The following is a 15,250-nucleotide window of genomic DNA, read 5'->3' as shown; positions in this document are numbered from 1 at the left end:
ACCTCTCTCGATCAGCAGCGGCGGCGGCGGCGGTCGTGACCTCGATAGAGCTCATCCACCTGGCTGGATAACTCCGTTGATTCGCTGCCGCGGCCGGGACGAGCCGAAAAGGTCGGAGAGGAGCCGGTGTGTGTGCGTGTGTGTGTCGGAACAGTATCTGCGGCGATCGTGGTCCCAGTGGTCCCCGCCACTGCCAAGTGCCACCGGAAGTCGCGCGATGTAGTGGTCCCGGTGGTCCCATGGTTTTTCGCCGGTCGCTCCGTGGAGAACGGGACTGTTGAGGCGGGTCGAAGGAGGACGTCGAGCCGTTTCGATTTTCGTGCCGGCCGGCCGTTATCGGACAGGCTGCTGCGCGTGCAGAACCATGAAGACGATGGCCGACGAGGCCGTGGACGCTGTCGACGAGCAGAACGGTACCGGCGCCGGGACGCAGAACGCCACCGCCGGTAAAGAGTTCGGCCAGAGGACACTCAGGTCCTTGAAGAAAGGCCTCGGCAGACTGTGGAGGAGGCACAGGGGTAACGCCTCCATCACCGAGTACGACCCCTGCTATAAGGTCGCTTATCTTGGGAACGTTCTCACTGGATGGGCCAAGGGTACGTGAATTGGTTTATCTGATCTTCTTTGTGTCTCGCGACGCGCTGCCATGCCGACCGGCACCGGTCATTAAGTTCCTTGCGCGCTATCGTGCCGTGTCGCGGCTGCAACGCAACGCAACCAAACGAAACGAAACGGAACGCGCCTGGATCCTAATTGATGACATTCACTTTTCAAACCGATCCTAGCGGTCGCGGCTCGCTTTTCCTGCTGCTCGGCCGACGCCGACGCCGCGCCGCGCCGCGTGAAAGCGTGTACCGCGAGTCTCGTTTTTCGTTGCCACGATATCCTGCGATTTCAGGGCAATTGTCTGGGAGAAATCGGCAGGGGGTGAAACCGTTTCGAAAATAACTGTTTCAATTGGTTTCAATTCGATATCGGTTCTATTGGGTTGGCAACTAAGTAATTGCCGATTTGTTCAATGAAGTAAAAAATTTTTTTTTACTTGGAACGAAGTTTAATCTGTAATGTATTTTCCATTTTGTTCGACGACCTTTTGCCATCTCTCCGACAACTTGAAAATTCCACGCTCGTAGAAAGGCTGATCCTTTTCGGCCAAAAACTGAGTGTAGTGAGATTTTACAGCGTCATCGTCGTTAAAAGTTTTACCACGAAGGGAGTTGTCCAGAGATCGAAATAAGTGGTAATCCGATGGCGCGAGATCAGGGCTATTTGGTGGGTGTAACATCAATTCCCAAGCAATATCCATGAATTTTTGCCGAGTGGACAAAGACGCGTGCGGCCTAGCATTGTCCTGCTGGAAAATGACACCTTCACGATCGACCAATTCTGTTCGCTTTTCCTTGACCGCTGCATTCAATTTGTCCAGTTGCTAACATTCACGGATAATAAAAAATAACGTAATAATAATAATAATAATTTTATAATATAACATTTATGGATATCATAAAAATGGGAGTTATAGAGACATCTATAACTGAAATCGGTAATTACTTAGTTGCCAACCCAATAAATTGAAACAGTTGCGAGAACCGAGAAAACGTTGTAGCCGTTATGCATATAACTATTCTGGCTGATTCCAGTTTCGATTCTTCGCGACGTTTATTTTTGAAATACTGTCCTATTTCATAGAATATAGAAAATAAAATTTATCATAGCAATGATCATTTCAAACATGACGCTTTAGAATGTGCGCGTTACACGAGAAAAAGTCTACCGTTTTCTTCTTCGGACACCTTAAGAGAAGATAATTGCACAGTTCGATCTCTGTTGACAGAAAAAACATCCAGAGACTCTGACGTAGAATACAAACAGTTCGCAGTTAATTACCGGTGTTACTAACTGCGCTATCGTCGCGCTTGGTTTGCACACAAATGTGTCCCGTGTCTCTTTTACGAAACTATTCAAAGAAATTGCAACCTTGCCCCCGTTTCAGCTTTAATGGAGGATCTTGAATATTTTATAAGCCATTAAACGTCAATAACGTTTCGAAATTAAGTATTAATCGTCGATTACTCAACGAATTATACCGGGAAACATAGCAGACGAAAATAAAACATCAACGATTGCTCGCTTCCATTGCTAAAAGGTCTGATAACTTATTTCGAAACCGGTATTTAGTCGTTTCAACCCAGTTATAAAAGCGGTATCGTGCCGTAAGTAACAGTATTTTGATACTGTAATGAAACTTCCTACTAAATATTGCTCCCATTAAACGTTGTGCGAATCATTTGGTATATTTCCCCCGTTTATGATACAACCGACAATGAAAGTGACAATGAAGTTAACGTCCTTTCAACAGTCTTACAATTTTTAAAACTTTTTGATATCGATTTCGTCCTACTTATAGTACCGCATTTTTAATTATTAGTACTACATTTAATTGACAAACTGTGGATTTCGATAAAAATTAAGAGATTGAACATAAAACCGTAAAAATATTAAAAGAATTCTCGATGACATTCTGGTATTCTCGACTTATTCGATTTATTAACACGTTCTGTGCCACGTGTACCATCCATGGTACACGCTTGCATGTTTACTTAGTGAACTGAACAAATTGTTTACAAGAAATTTAGAACCGAAGAATCAATTTCCACCGCAAGAATGGGCGTTGATAAGTTTTTGTTACGTTGTTATGCGTACGAGAATTAATAATTGCACGTAATACATCAAGTTTTAGTAAAATATCAAAGTGTGAAGATTCGAGTAAAAACAGCTCGGCACGGAACGTGTTAACGGATGAAATACATTTTCACTTAATTTCTGCTTCTTACAGTTAACTTCGACAATTTCGATTTCTTGCATGAAGGGTCGGCAAGGTAATTATTTTACAACGACAGAAAATACGATTACTCGCAATGCCAACCTGAACGGCTCGGTACGCATTCGGTATACAATACGAACGACAAACAGTTTCTACAAAATTAGTACTACAATTCGTGTGCATTTGATAACTATGTCTATTTTTAGTTTCTCAAGCGTAGCCTACATTTCCATTCATTAGTACATCATTCTCGGAACAAGAGCTGTTTTGTCAACAACTGGAAAACACTGTTATCGAAATTGTAAAAAGTTCCGCTACTGCAACGCAAATATGTCTGCAATTTTAATGCTAATCCACGATTTTATACCACGAACATACGTTGTAGTAATCTTGCCTGTGTGCCTGTCACACTCTCTTTAGTATATGGTGTCCCAAAAATGTCTCGCAATCCGGAAAAGTCAGATCGTTCGAAGAAACTTTTTCCTCAGCAAAAATGCAATTTGCGGCTTCGCTTACGAGTTATTAGCGAAAAACAGTGACCAATGAGAAACGAGATCGGCTGGTATGAGACGGCGCTGGGCTTTGTGCGCTCATTGGCTGGGCCGTTACGCGCCAGTGTTTTTTTCGTTAATAACTCGTAAACAAAGCCGCGGATTGCATTTTCGCTGAGGAAAAAAATTACTTCAAATTACATCAAAAAAATTACTCGTTTCCCGGAAATGCCATAATTTTGGGACACCCTGTATACGTATATGCAGAGAACTCGAGAATCTCGAAAAGCTGTTTACGTCGTTTCCCCTGTCGAGATAACTATCGGTAGACGACGATTCCAAACGAACGAAAGTGAACTCGCGTCGTAATCACATTCCGGAAAAAGAAGTTTGATAATTAACGAAAGACACGGTTCGGAGTGGTTTCGAGTCGGCTGACGCTTCCTAAAGATTTTAATTACGTACGGTGAAGGAGTAGTTCTTGCCGTGGCACGTGGTTAGATACAGTCGCTTTGGAAAGCGAGCTTAACGATCGTAGCTCTTAGAGAAATTAATGTAATTATGTTCAATAATAACGACATGTTGTTTGAATATGGCTTCGTCGTTCAGTTATCGTGTATAAATAAACGAAAAAAAGCATAATAATTTGGTTCGATATTAATAAGTAGACTGTGTATATTCATGCAAAATAAAAATGTTCTATGCCAATTGTTAGAAACAGAAATGACCATTAAGTGTTTCATTGGCAGGAAGCTAATCGCTATGATATAAACAATTTTTACCGAATCCAGTCATTAATGACCCAGCTGTTGATGCGATTCTCTGTACTTCGAGAAGAAGAAGAAGAAAATGAAGATGAAGAAGACGAAATAAAAATGTCTTTTCTCTTTTTGTCATTTTAACTCTTTGCAGTCGGATCCATTTTAACTCGAAATCCAAAATATTAGGTCTACCGGAAAGTTCTGTCCGATGGTGTCACTTCAAGTTTCAATCCATATGCACATGTTGATTCGAGGCATATATGACTACCTCTATTTATCATTGCATTTACACGCATGTACTCTCCCAAATAAACTGAAACAAAGATGTCTCGTGTCATTATTAAGCGAGACGCGAGCGTGAAAACATGGCTACCGATGATAATGCCAGACCACATGCTGCTTCGGCGACTCGTCAGAAAATCGCAGAGCTAGGCTGGGAAATTCTGTCGCATCCACCGTACTCCCCAGACCTAGCACCCTCCGATTATCGCTTGTTTCTCTCTTTGCAAAACATTTTACAGGAAAAAAATTCAAAACTGAAGCTGATGTCAGCCAAGCACTAATTGAGTTCTTCGCCTCTAAAAATAAATCATTTTTTAAACATGGCATTTACAAGTTGCCATCGCGCTGGCAAGAAGTCATAAGTAACGATGGAAAGTATATTCTACAATAAATATTATTAAATGTATGAAAATTGTGTTATATTTCAATTCGAAAACGGACAGAACTTCCCGGTAGACCTAATAGCTTTTCTGACCTATTTTCCATTTCCTAGCGCATTTTATACATATGAAATTGAATTCTATAACTCATGCAACAGTTACACTCTCTTAACAGTTTCTTGCCTTGAAAATATAAACAAATTTGATAATGTTAAAATTATTTTGAAACTAAAAATTATTTATTTACTTAATTATTTTGAAACTAAAAGATTATTTTGATCTAAAAATTGTTGACGACGTCTTAGAGTTGCCACTTGACTGGAAACAGTTAACGAGTCGGGAACAGCACGCGCGTATCGACGTTCTCAATTTCTCTAGTGCCATCAAGATTTTGTATTTCATTTTTACATTTCTCCTATAAATGCATAAAATTCGCGCAGTCCGTTAATAAGTAATACTAAACTGCCTATACCGTTCTGATTTCCCCGTTTCTTTCTAAGCACACACTTCCACTTGTTCTAATTAAACCTTCAGCATTGAAATTTTCCGCAATAACCACGCCAAGCAGGCGTGAAATAACGAAACTCTATTTCGTGATCGTTTTGATTAAGTTAGTCATACGCGTTGATCATTTCAATAAGGAAACAGTATAGCCGAGTTTTTATCTCTGCTAATTGCGCGGATTCAAATCTAGTTGTTCTATAAAGTCTGATCGCTTTACGATAATCATTATTTGAAAACTGGATAGGTTCGTTTACACGTTCACACAGCGTGATTATGCTAATTTCCGTACAAATTGCGATCATTAAATTTTCGAAACGGCCGCAATTATCTGCTGACAAACAGCAATTAAAGACGGTATCGCGGGCGAACGTGCGTGCCGCTGTATTTTCAGTCGTGGGGCGGAGGATGCGAGAATGACCAACCGGAAGTGCGCAATACTTCTTGCTGGTGGTCGCCGCGGGAGCAAGGTTAACGTCTAACTAGCCCAATCGCGGTTCCGATTCAGCCGGTGACGGCTAAGGTCGCGCTGGAAAAAGACCCGCGAAAACTATAAATAATCGGACACGCCGTATGGTACTGCCGTTCGCTCGTTGGGGACGCTGACAAGGGGACGCTGACAAGGTGAAGCATCGATCATTCGAAAACTTTGATTTTTCTTAACGCTGAACCTACCGAGAGCGACAGGTTACCTCGTAAAAATTATGAGATCGAGTTTGTTTAACACGTTGAATGCCACGCCGATTTTACAGAAATTCTCCCTGGCGCCACGATGAATTTTTTTTTATGCGATACGTATAATGTTTGACATATTAACACGTTCCGTGCCACGTGTACCATCGATGGTACACGCTTGCATGTTTACTTAGTGAACTGAACAAATTGTTTACAAGAAATTTAGAACCGAAGAATCAATTTCCACCGCGAGAATGGGCGTTGATAAGTTTTTGTTACGTTGTTATGCGTACGAGAATTAATAATTGCACGTAATACATCAAGTTTTAGTAAAATATCAAAGTGTGAAGATTCGAGTAAAAAAAGCTCGGCACGGAACGTGTTAACGCTGAACCTACCGAGAGCGACAAGTTCCTTTGTAAAAATTATGAGATTGAGTTTGTTTAACACGTTGAATGCCACGCCGATTTTACAGAAATTCTCCCTGGCGCCACGATGAATTTTCTTTTATGCGATACGTATAATGTTTGACATATTAATTGCGACAGGGGCCACTGTTCGAATCGACGATGGTAATAATACAAAATTTTAGATATCGACATTTGTTTTAAATTATATATATTCCTATCAATTTGGGCGCGCCGGTCACCGGTGGCACCCATGGCGTCACCGTCAAGTTAAGCGCCGGTCACCGGTGACCCCCGTGGCATTCAACGTGTTAAATTTGTCACAGTCTTTTTTTTAATACCACGTCTGAACAAAGAAATATACTCAAGAATTTTCAATGGAAGCAACGTTATGATTTTAATAATTATAAAATAAGAAACATGAAACCGGTTATTAATTTATTTTTATGATAAATAAATAAGATCCGGACTCCGATAATAATATTGGCTCGATAATAATTTACTGAATTCTGTGTAACTTTAAAATCACAATTTTATTATTTACAGTTCTTAAGATTGGTTTCCCTCGAATCTAGGGTAATATGCTATTGTTTAACAACCACGCCTGAACGAAGAATTTCTTTTATCGGAATCGCAAGATTTTTTAAGTCCAATTACGTTATTCAACTCTGAAACCGATCACGAGATCTTTTTGATTAGCTTTGAAACAAATTATTTTCTAGAAGATTGTTACAAGTAGCCTGGTTGTAAGAAATATAAATTAAATAAAAATAAATTGTTTTTTTTAACAAGTTTGATAACTCGAAAACAGTGTAACAATATTATTAAATTCTTCATACATCTTCACAATTTGATATTTCAGCTACACATTTTCGCTATAATTGCGTAAAAGCCGCGTGCTAGTTTATAAGTGTTTCAGAAGACAATTTTTTAGTAGTTTACTAATGTAATAAAATATAAGTAGTGTAAAATAATAATATAATAATAATAATATATATAATAATTAAAATAATATTAATAATAATATAAGTAGTATAAAATATAAGTAGTTTACTTATGAAAACATGGAAGCTCTCACCGTTCAGGTATAATCAATTACTTTATAGTGGCTAGTATCAAGTATCCTCTTATTTTTGTGTTAACTATTAAAAGTGATTTTTAATCCTAGGAAGACCGGTGGTGCATCGAGTAGAATTAAAAGCAGTTTTTAATCCTAGAAAAACTGTTGCACAAATTATAATTAAAAACCTATTACATAACATTCTAAAAAATTAATTTACTGCAATTTGTGGTTTAAAACTTGATAGTTTAGATTCGCGTTTAATTTAATAACGGCATCATTTTTCAAGGTAACGGTTAAATCAATATTTGAGATGTACTTCGCGTAGTTGCATCAATATTTGCGATGTACTTCGTGATCTACGAACAGTGATTATAAAATCTCGTTTCGAAAGTAAGATTCGATTATTCATAGCCATCTTGTAGTACGTTCCGGGCGTGTGACATCATTTATTTTGCATAAGAATAGTATCATTATATCAAAATTGCTCGTTATTCTTTGTAAAGTGTACATTAAAATTGAAAGTTCCTGAAAGTATGGTTGAGATAACTATACTTAAAAATAGCATACCATACATAAGAATAGTATCATTATATCAAAATTGCTCGTTATTCTTTGTAAAGTGTACATTAAAATTGAAAGTTCCTGGAAGTATGGTTGAGATAACTATACTTAAAAATAGCATACCATACATAAGAATAGTATCATTATATCAAAATTGCTCGTTATTCTTTGTAAAATGTACATTAAAATTGAAAGTTCCTGAAAGTATGGTTGAGATAACCATACTTAAAAATAGCATACCATACATAAGAATAGTATCATTATATCAAAATTGCTCGTTATTCTTTGTAAAATGTACATTAAAATTGAAAGTTCCTGAAAGTATGGTTGAGATAACTATACTTAAAAATAGCATACCATACATAAGAATAGTATCATTATATCAAAATTGCTCGTTATTCTTTGTAAAATGTACATTAAAATTGAAAGTTCCTGAAAGTATGGTTGAGATAACCGTACTTAAAAATAGCATACCATACATAAGAATAGTATCATTATGTAAAAATTGCTCGTTATTCTTTGTAAAATGTACATTAAAATTGAAAGTTCCTGAAAGTATGGTTGAGATAACCATACTTGAAAATAGCATACCATACATAAGAATAGTATCATTATATAAAAATTGCTCGTTATTCTTTGTAAAGTGTACATTAAAATTGAAAGTTCCTGAAAGTATGGTTGATGATCAAATCGTTCGAGATTCGTGAAAAGTGCCAATCTCTCGTTGGTATTGTTCTGTTTCCTCACCTTGAAAGTTGTTCGATCGATCAGACTGTATGACATGATCTTGTCACGATGAAAATATACAGAAATTAAGATCTCAATACGACAAATATATCGTTCGCTTTGTTAACTGTTCGAAAGATTCGTAGAACCTGCATAGAAACATCGTTTATCGAACATGTTTGAAGAATGTTCGAAACTGTCACCGAATGCAGCGCCATAATTTCCTGTCGTCCATCGCGTTTAGTATTGTTTCATGGAGTTAGATATAACAAAGTCGCCGATTCGAACAAAGAATTGTTCATAGTGGCGAAAGATTATGCGGATCTCTGCGCGCCTATGGCGTATACGGATTTTTAAAATGCGATCGAACGTGGATATCGATAAAACATAATTCTATCATTACTCTACGTTCACCACAAAGAATTGTCTACTCGTTGTAAAAAATTCTTTTCTTCCTCAGACTTCTATAAGAGAATTCACGAGAACGAGAATTTGCACAAACATCCGCGATCAAATCGTCGCGCATGAACGATTCAGAAAAAGCCGAAAAAAATAAAAACGCATTTAGGATAAAGTCATCAAACTGCAGATCTACCCTGTTTCGGATTTAAAATTAAAATTAATTCTTCGAGTGCGATGGGTTAATGACAGAAGCACGAAAAATCTGCGTTCTTCAACGTTGTGAAAAGGTGTTACAAGGTGGTGCCGCGCGACTCGAGTGAAACGCGCGGCCATCAGAGTGTTAAAAAAAAATCGATCGAACGTCTGGTTGAAATTCACACTGGCCAATGTTACGGGGGATCCGAAAGAAAGAAGTATTGCGCGCGGTGCAACGACCGGACATAGGCGTATACGGAGGGGGCTCCTACTTTCTCTGCATACCTTCGCCTCCGACTGGGTCGGCCTCAATCATCGGGAACGCCATTATTACGGTACGTTTATTCGCAACCGCCTACTTCGCCGTGATTAATTAATTCCTGGCTGTCCCCGGCCGCCAGACTATTTACTGTTTTCCATAATGGAAGGTCGTCAGTCGCGGATCGAATCGAATCGGATCGGATCGGATCGGATCGGGCCGAACGTGACTTGTTTTCCCGCGAAATCGATCGCGGCGCGCCGCCAGTGCCCTGGGAACTTGAGATGAAAATCATTCGGATAATCGAGCGTAACGCGACCGAATAACCGTGATCGATACTTTCACCGAGAGAAAGATCAACAATAGGGAAATATCTTCTTGTCGCAATTCGATTATTCGATCATCCGAATTAGAATCGTTCAGCTGCGAATTCGCCGATACGATCGCTAACGTTGATGTGCAACGGAGTTGGGCATTGTTCGAACTGTTTCTGATAAATATTTATTTGAGGTAATTATCCGAATGAATTCTTTTTATACTCGAATATTTTATTCGAATAACGATTATTCATTATTTGTTATAAATCGTTATATCTATTTATTCGAATAATTCATTAATCAATTAATTCTTTATTCGAATAAATTATTCACATACTTCTTTACTCGAATAATTCTTTACTCGAATAAATGATTCACATAATTGTTTATTCGAATAAATGATTCACACAATTCTTTACTGATGTAATTCTTTATTCGAACAAATTATTCGCGTAACTCTTTATTCGAATAAGTTATTCGAGTAAAGATCATAAAATTATTCAAATAATAATGCGAATAGTTGTATTAATGCAACTATTGATTATTTAATAATAATAATAATTAATTAACAATTTTAGTAGACTGCAAGTAGTATATTCCCGATGTTTGATAAATCGTCGATATTTCAACTGTTATAATTTCGCAAAAGCGTGTCGCACAATAATAAACTTGGTCTCATTTTAAAGCTCGAGGCTTTTACTTACGCTATTCATCGTTCATTTCCATGTAACATGTTTGTACATAATGTAACAGGCTGGTAACTGGAGACCTGTTCTTTCTGGAAAATATTACGTATTGAAACGATTTTTTTAACGTACGATACTCTTAGCCACTCTATTCATATAATAATAATATTAATAATATTGATAATAATATTCAATAATATATATATTATTGAATATTATTATTAAATATTAATATATATATAGTATATTATAATTATTATATTCAGTAATATTCAATAATAATATTAATTATTATTTTTATATTAATTATAAAAAATTAAGTGCGCAAAATCTGTAGCTCATTATAATGCCAGTTGCTGTAGGATGTGGTTTCAACGTTCTTCAATTCGTTATATCTTCCGTTTGCTTTATTTTTAGATTCATGATACGTACGATAATTTCCTTTTAATTTGATCTTAATAGCCGGTTTTAATGACTAATTTGAATTAATTGAATATTTAAAAAGTGACTGTCAACTGCTTGTGAGAAGTGATACACGTATAATTGCAATATACGTACGTATGCCTTTTATATACATTTTTATTAGACGGCATACGAAATTGATTCTCTAAAATTCCAAAACCATTAAATCGATCGTTACATAAAGCGCGCTCCTTAATGACATATTCATTTTAAGTGAAATACTGCAAGATACAGAGAAGAAACTAGGGATATATCTAAAAGAGAAATTAGATCTCGTCATACTGAGTCGTTAAGTATTTTCACCAAACTACTTTTACCATTTTCGAAACCGAACCTACACTTGTGATTTTAATTACGCTCGAACCGAATGTATCCGTTCCATTATTGATGTTTCGGTGTTTCAGTGTTTACCGTAATGATAGTAAATATTTAACGTACCATTAATAGAAAACTCTTGGCAGACTTCTAGTCATGCTTTCCAGTTTGATCGAAATATACGGTGCAAAAATTAAAGTATTTTTTACGCTGTTAGAAGGTCGTTGAAAATAGTGCAAGCGATTGGGATTTTAATTAAGCAAATAACACTACACGGTCGTTCTTTAAATACGAACTCGTGACAACTAGCCTGTGAATCTTTATGCAAGATAAAAATTGTTTAAGTTAATCGTAAGAAACATATATAGATGAAAGTATCTTTCCTCTTTTAATTATCGTGGCAAATTGAAAATAATAATTGTAAGGGGCATAAGTTAGATGGAAATATCTTTCCTCTTTTGATAATCGTAATACATACATTGAAAGTAATCGTGAAAAGCACAAATTAGTTGAAAATATCTTTCCTCTTTTGATAATCGTAGTAAATTGAAAGTAATTATAAAAGACATGTAAATTAGACGAAAATATATCCTCTTTTAATAATCGTAAGAAATTAAAAAAGAATTGTGAAAACATAAATTAGATGAAAATAACTTTCTCCGTTTAACAATTGCAACCAATTGAAAGTATCAGTATCCATGGAATTCTTCTAATACAATAATAAATGCATAAAATAAATAATCTAAATAAAATAAATGCATAAAATCCGCGGTACACCGACGATCGTGGGTTACGGTAAAATCGAAACAGGTCGGTGTATGAAATTCAGGTGACACTTCTAATGGACTCTGTCCGCGAAGAATGAAGATCGAGAATTCTACTTGTTCGCGAGTGACGCGTGACTCGAATTAAATTCTTGGACTGCATTCAGCCGTGCTTTCATGAATGTATACACTGTTCCAATAATCCTTGGCCTCTTGTAGCTAGTAGATAGCTGATGAATGGCTCGAATGGGAAAAATCGTTGCTCTTTGTTTGCATACAATAAATGTATCACGCGACCGGTGCTCGCTTTATGTCGTTGCTGTCCGCCGTTAGACAATTAACTACGATTCTCGGACAATGCAACCACGCGTATCTTCATTGGTTTGTGGAATTTGTATCAAAGTCTTCCTTCTGGCATGATGTTAATTTAATTTTCAAGTCATTTCTATGTAACGTGAAAAATATAGTAATAGCAATAGTATTCTACAAGTAACTTCTTATAATAAAATAATATTGTACATATATTAAATATACACTTACGAAGAAATGTTAAGAAACGTGTTGAACAGACGAAATAATAGAAATTCGTATTTTGTCAACGAAAATATTAATTTTATTTTTTCATAGTTTTCTAATTTTTAATTTTTCTCTTATCTTTCTATTTTTTTTTCCTTTCCTTTTATTTTTATTATTCTTTTAATTTGTCGTATGTATTAAATAATACAGTATTGCAACATACACAATGCGTGTATAACATGTACTTTTAATTTAATAAGACGTATATTTGTTATAATGTCTTTTACTCAATTGTTAACGATATGTATCGTTTCTTTAATTTTGTACGTTGGCGTATATGATTTATTAATACAATGAAAGATGCTCCTGGGCTTTTACTAAATATTTTCAAGCATTAGAATACTCTTCGACACTTTGAACAATAAAAATGTCTACAGGCATTATTTTAAAAAAATGTCCTCAGAGTTTAACGATAGTAGAACCTTTTTTACGTCAGCGTTAAATATTCTAATTTTTATGAATATTTTTTATTATCATAATCTTTCATTAATATTTTCTTTGCAAATAACGAGTCTTATCAGTGTATTTATTATTATCGTTAACGAATATATTTTAGAACATCGGATATACAAATAATTATAATTAGATAGCAGGCTCTCACACAAAATAAAAATGTGTTGCGTCAATTATAAGAAACATGAGTTCGATGAAAATTTATTTCTTCTCTCAATGATTTTAACAAGTTAACATTAACGTGACGCTACTATCCACGGTTTTGAATTTCATTTACTCAGCTCCGTTATAAATGTATACAATCCACAATTTTGTTGCAATTATTAGACATTTTCTTGAGAATTATCTTCTGTGTAAACGAAAATTTTATATGAAAATTTTATATGACAATATGCAGAACGAAGAAATGTTCGTAATTTCATGTTTTAAGATTACCACCACGATTATCTTGGACGAACATTTCAGCAGATACACGGCCGAAGAAATTTTATAAAGAGGAGATCGTCAGAATTCGCGGTTTCGAGTTAGAGGTGTGCTATCCGGTGGCGCAGGTCCTTCGAAATCGCGTTAACAGTTTCCAGTTTTACCTGGATCGTGATCTCGCTGACCTTCGCGCTACTTCCAGATGTATGCAAATAGATGCTGCCTGATGTCATCCTGTGCTCTAATCCCTTTTTTTCGAAAAATTTCACTGATCTTTCGCCGTACGAAAATCTTTCCTGAACAGATATCTTTGTGCATTCACCGATCAGGACCATTTTCAGAATGTAAGATGGTCGAAATTAGAATAGACGCGATATATTGTAAGTGGATTTCCACTCTGCTGAAGTCGTTAAACAGGAAAATGAAATTTAGTTAGCACAATTTAACGGCATCTCAAATCTTTTTCAGTCGCGTTGCATCATTCCATTTCCATAAATCAGTTCCTTGAACCACTTACAATTCTCCTGTTAACGGTGTAAAAAAGTAAGTCATTGAGAATACATTTTTATTGAATATTTCGTGTGTAAGAACAGTGACGGAAAAATTGTGATAAACTGTAAATATTTGAGTGTTACTGAACACATTAGCGATACGATAAGTCAGTGTTATATAGCATTGTGAGCACGCACGATGAGTAACAGCGCGAAGTATCTCGCAAAATATTGAGCTTTCCGTGACCTTATCTCGTACCATTTATGCGCAGCATGTCTCGCCTAATGAAATATAAGTAGGTTAGAATCATAGCGCAGTGGTTCGGAGCCAATTTCTGGCCAAAGTTCGATTTTTCAACTCTCATATTTGAATAAAATTTTGTTTCCATCTAGTGACAATATCTTGGAACTTCGAAGTCCGGAATATTAACTAATTAATATTAACTCATAAATATTAACTCGTATAACTGATCAGATACAGTGTTACAAAGGCAAATGAATTTATGAAATTAAGAATGAAACTAATTGTTTTAAGTGTGCAATTATGTTTCGATTGTTTGCGTGTGTCAAAAGCATTTTTTGGCCCATTTAACAATTTAACCTTTGACAAGGCTTATAAAAGAATGTTTAAAAATCTTTAATGCAGAAGTTTTGTTACATGATAACTTAGACTGTTGTTGAAGGGGACATGTAAATTTCAAGCGCAGTTTCTTGCGGTTTTTAATTGTATATAGATTTTTAGACGTAGACGTTGAACAATATTTTTCAGACATTTCCGATGATACGGCAAGAAGATATTCCCAACAAAAATTGTTCAGTTTTCACTCGATATTCTAGCTCACATGTTATAATATCAAAACTTCCAAAAAATGTAATTTTTTGTAAAAAAAATGCTAGGTATCCCGATTTCTTGAACGTTAATACATATCTTTGATAACGCAGTCAGTTGATGTTAACATGAAAATAACGAACAGAAACGATGTTTTCAAGCTGAAATTTTTACCGTACCGAAGAAAATTGTGTCTACGGATTTTTCAATTCGATAATTTCTTCATAGACGAATAATTCTTTTTTAATAGGAAACATGACGGTTGAGAAATTAATTTTTACATAACTCGATCGAGTATGAAAAATGCTGCAAAAATGTATATATTCAAAAGTTTATCTGAAAAATTAACGGCACTTGGTTTATCAGCTGAATGCTCCCCTTTGAAACCGAATCATCAGAAATATCGT

General features: G+C 36.0%; 1 protein-coding gene across 1 annotated transcript in view; it reads left to right on the top strand.

The window, feature by feature from the left end:
• Positions 1-364: 364 nt before the first annotated feature.
• The window catches only part of LOC117220028 (uncharacterized), a 54,876-nt gene continuing 39,990 nt past the window's right edge, over positions 365-15,250 (top strand). The window contains exon 1 of the mRNA XM_033469657.2: positions 365-596. Coding sequence (XP_033325548.1) covers positions 365-596 — 232 coding nt within the window. The remainder of the gene's footprint in view (positions 597-15,250) is intronic.

The sequence above is a fragment of the Megalopta genalis genome, chromosome 10 (assembly GCF_051020955.1).
Source record: "Megalopta genalis isolate 19385.01 chromosome 10, iyMegGena1_principal, whole genome shotgun sequence".
NCBI lineage: Eukaryota > Metazoa > Arthropoda > Insecta > Hymenoptera > Halictidae > Megalopta > Megalopta genalis.
The sequence above is the reverse complement of the archived record's forward strand: the minus strand, read 5'-3'. Positions and strand labels throughout refer to the sequence as shown.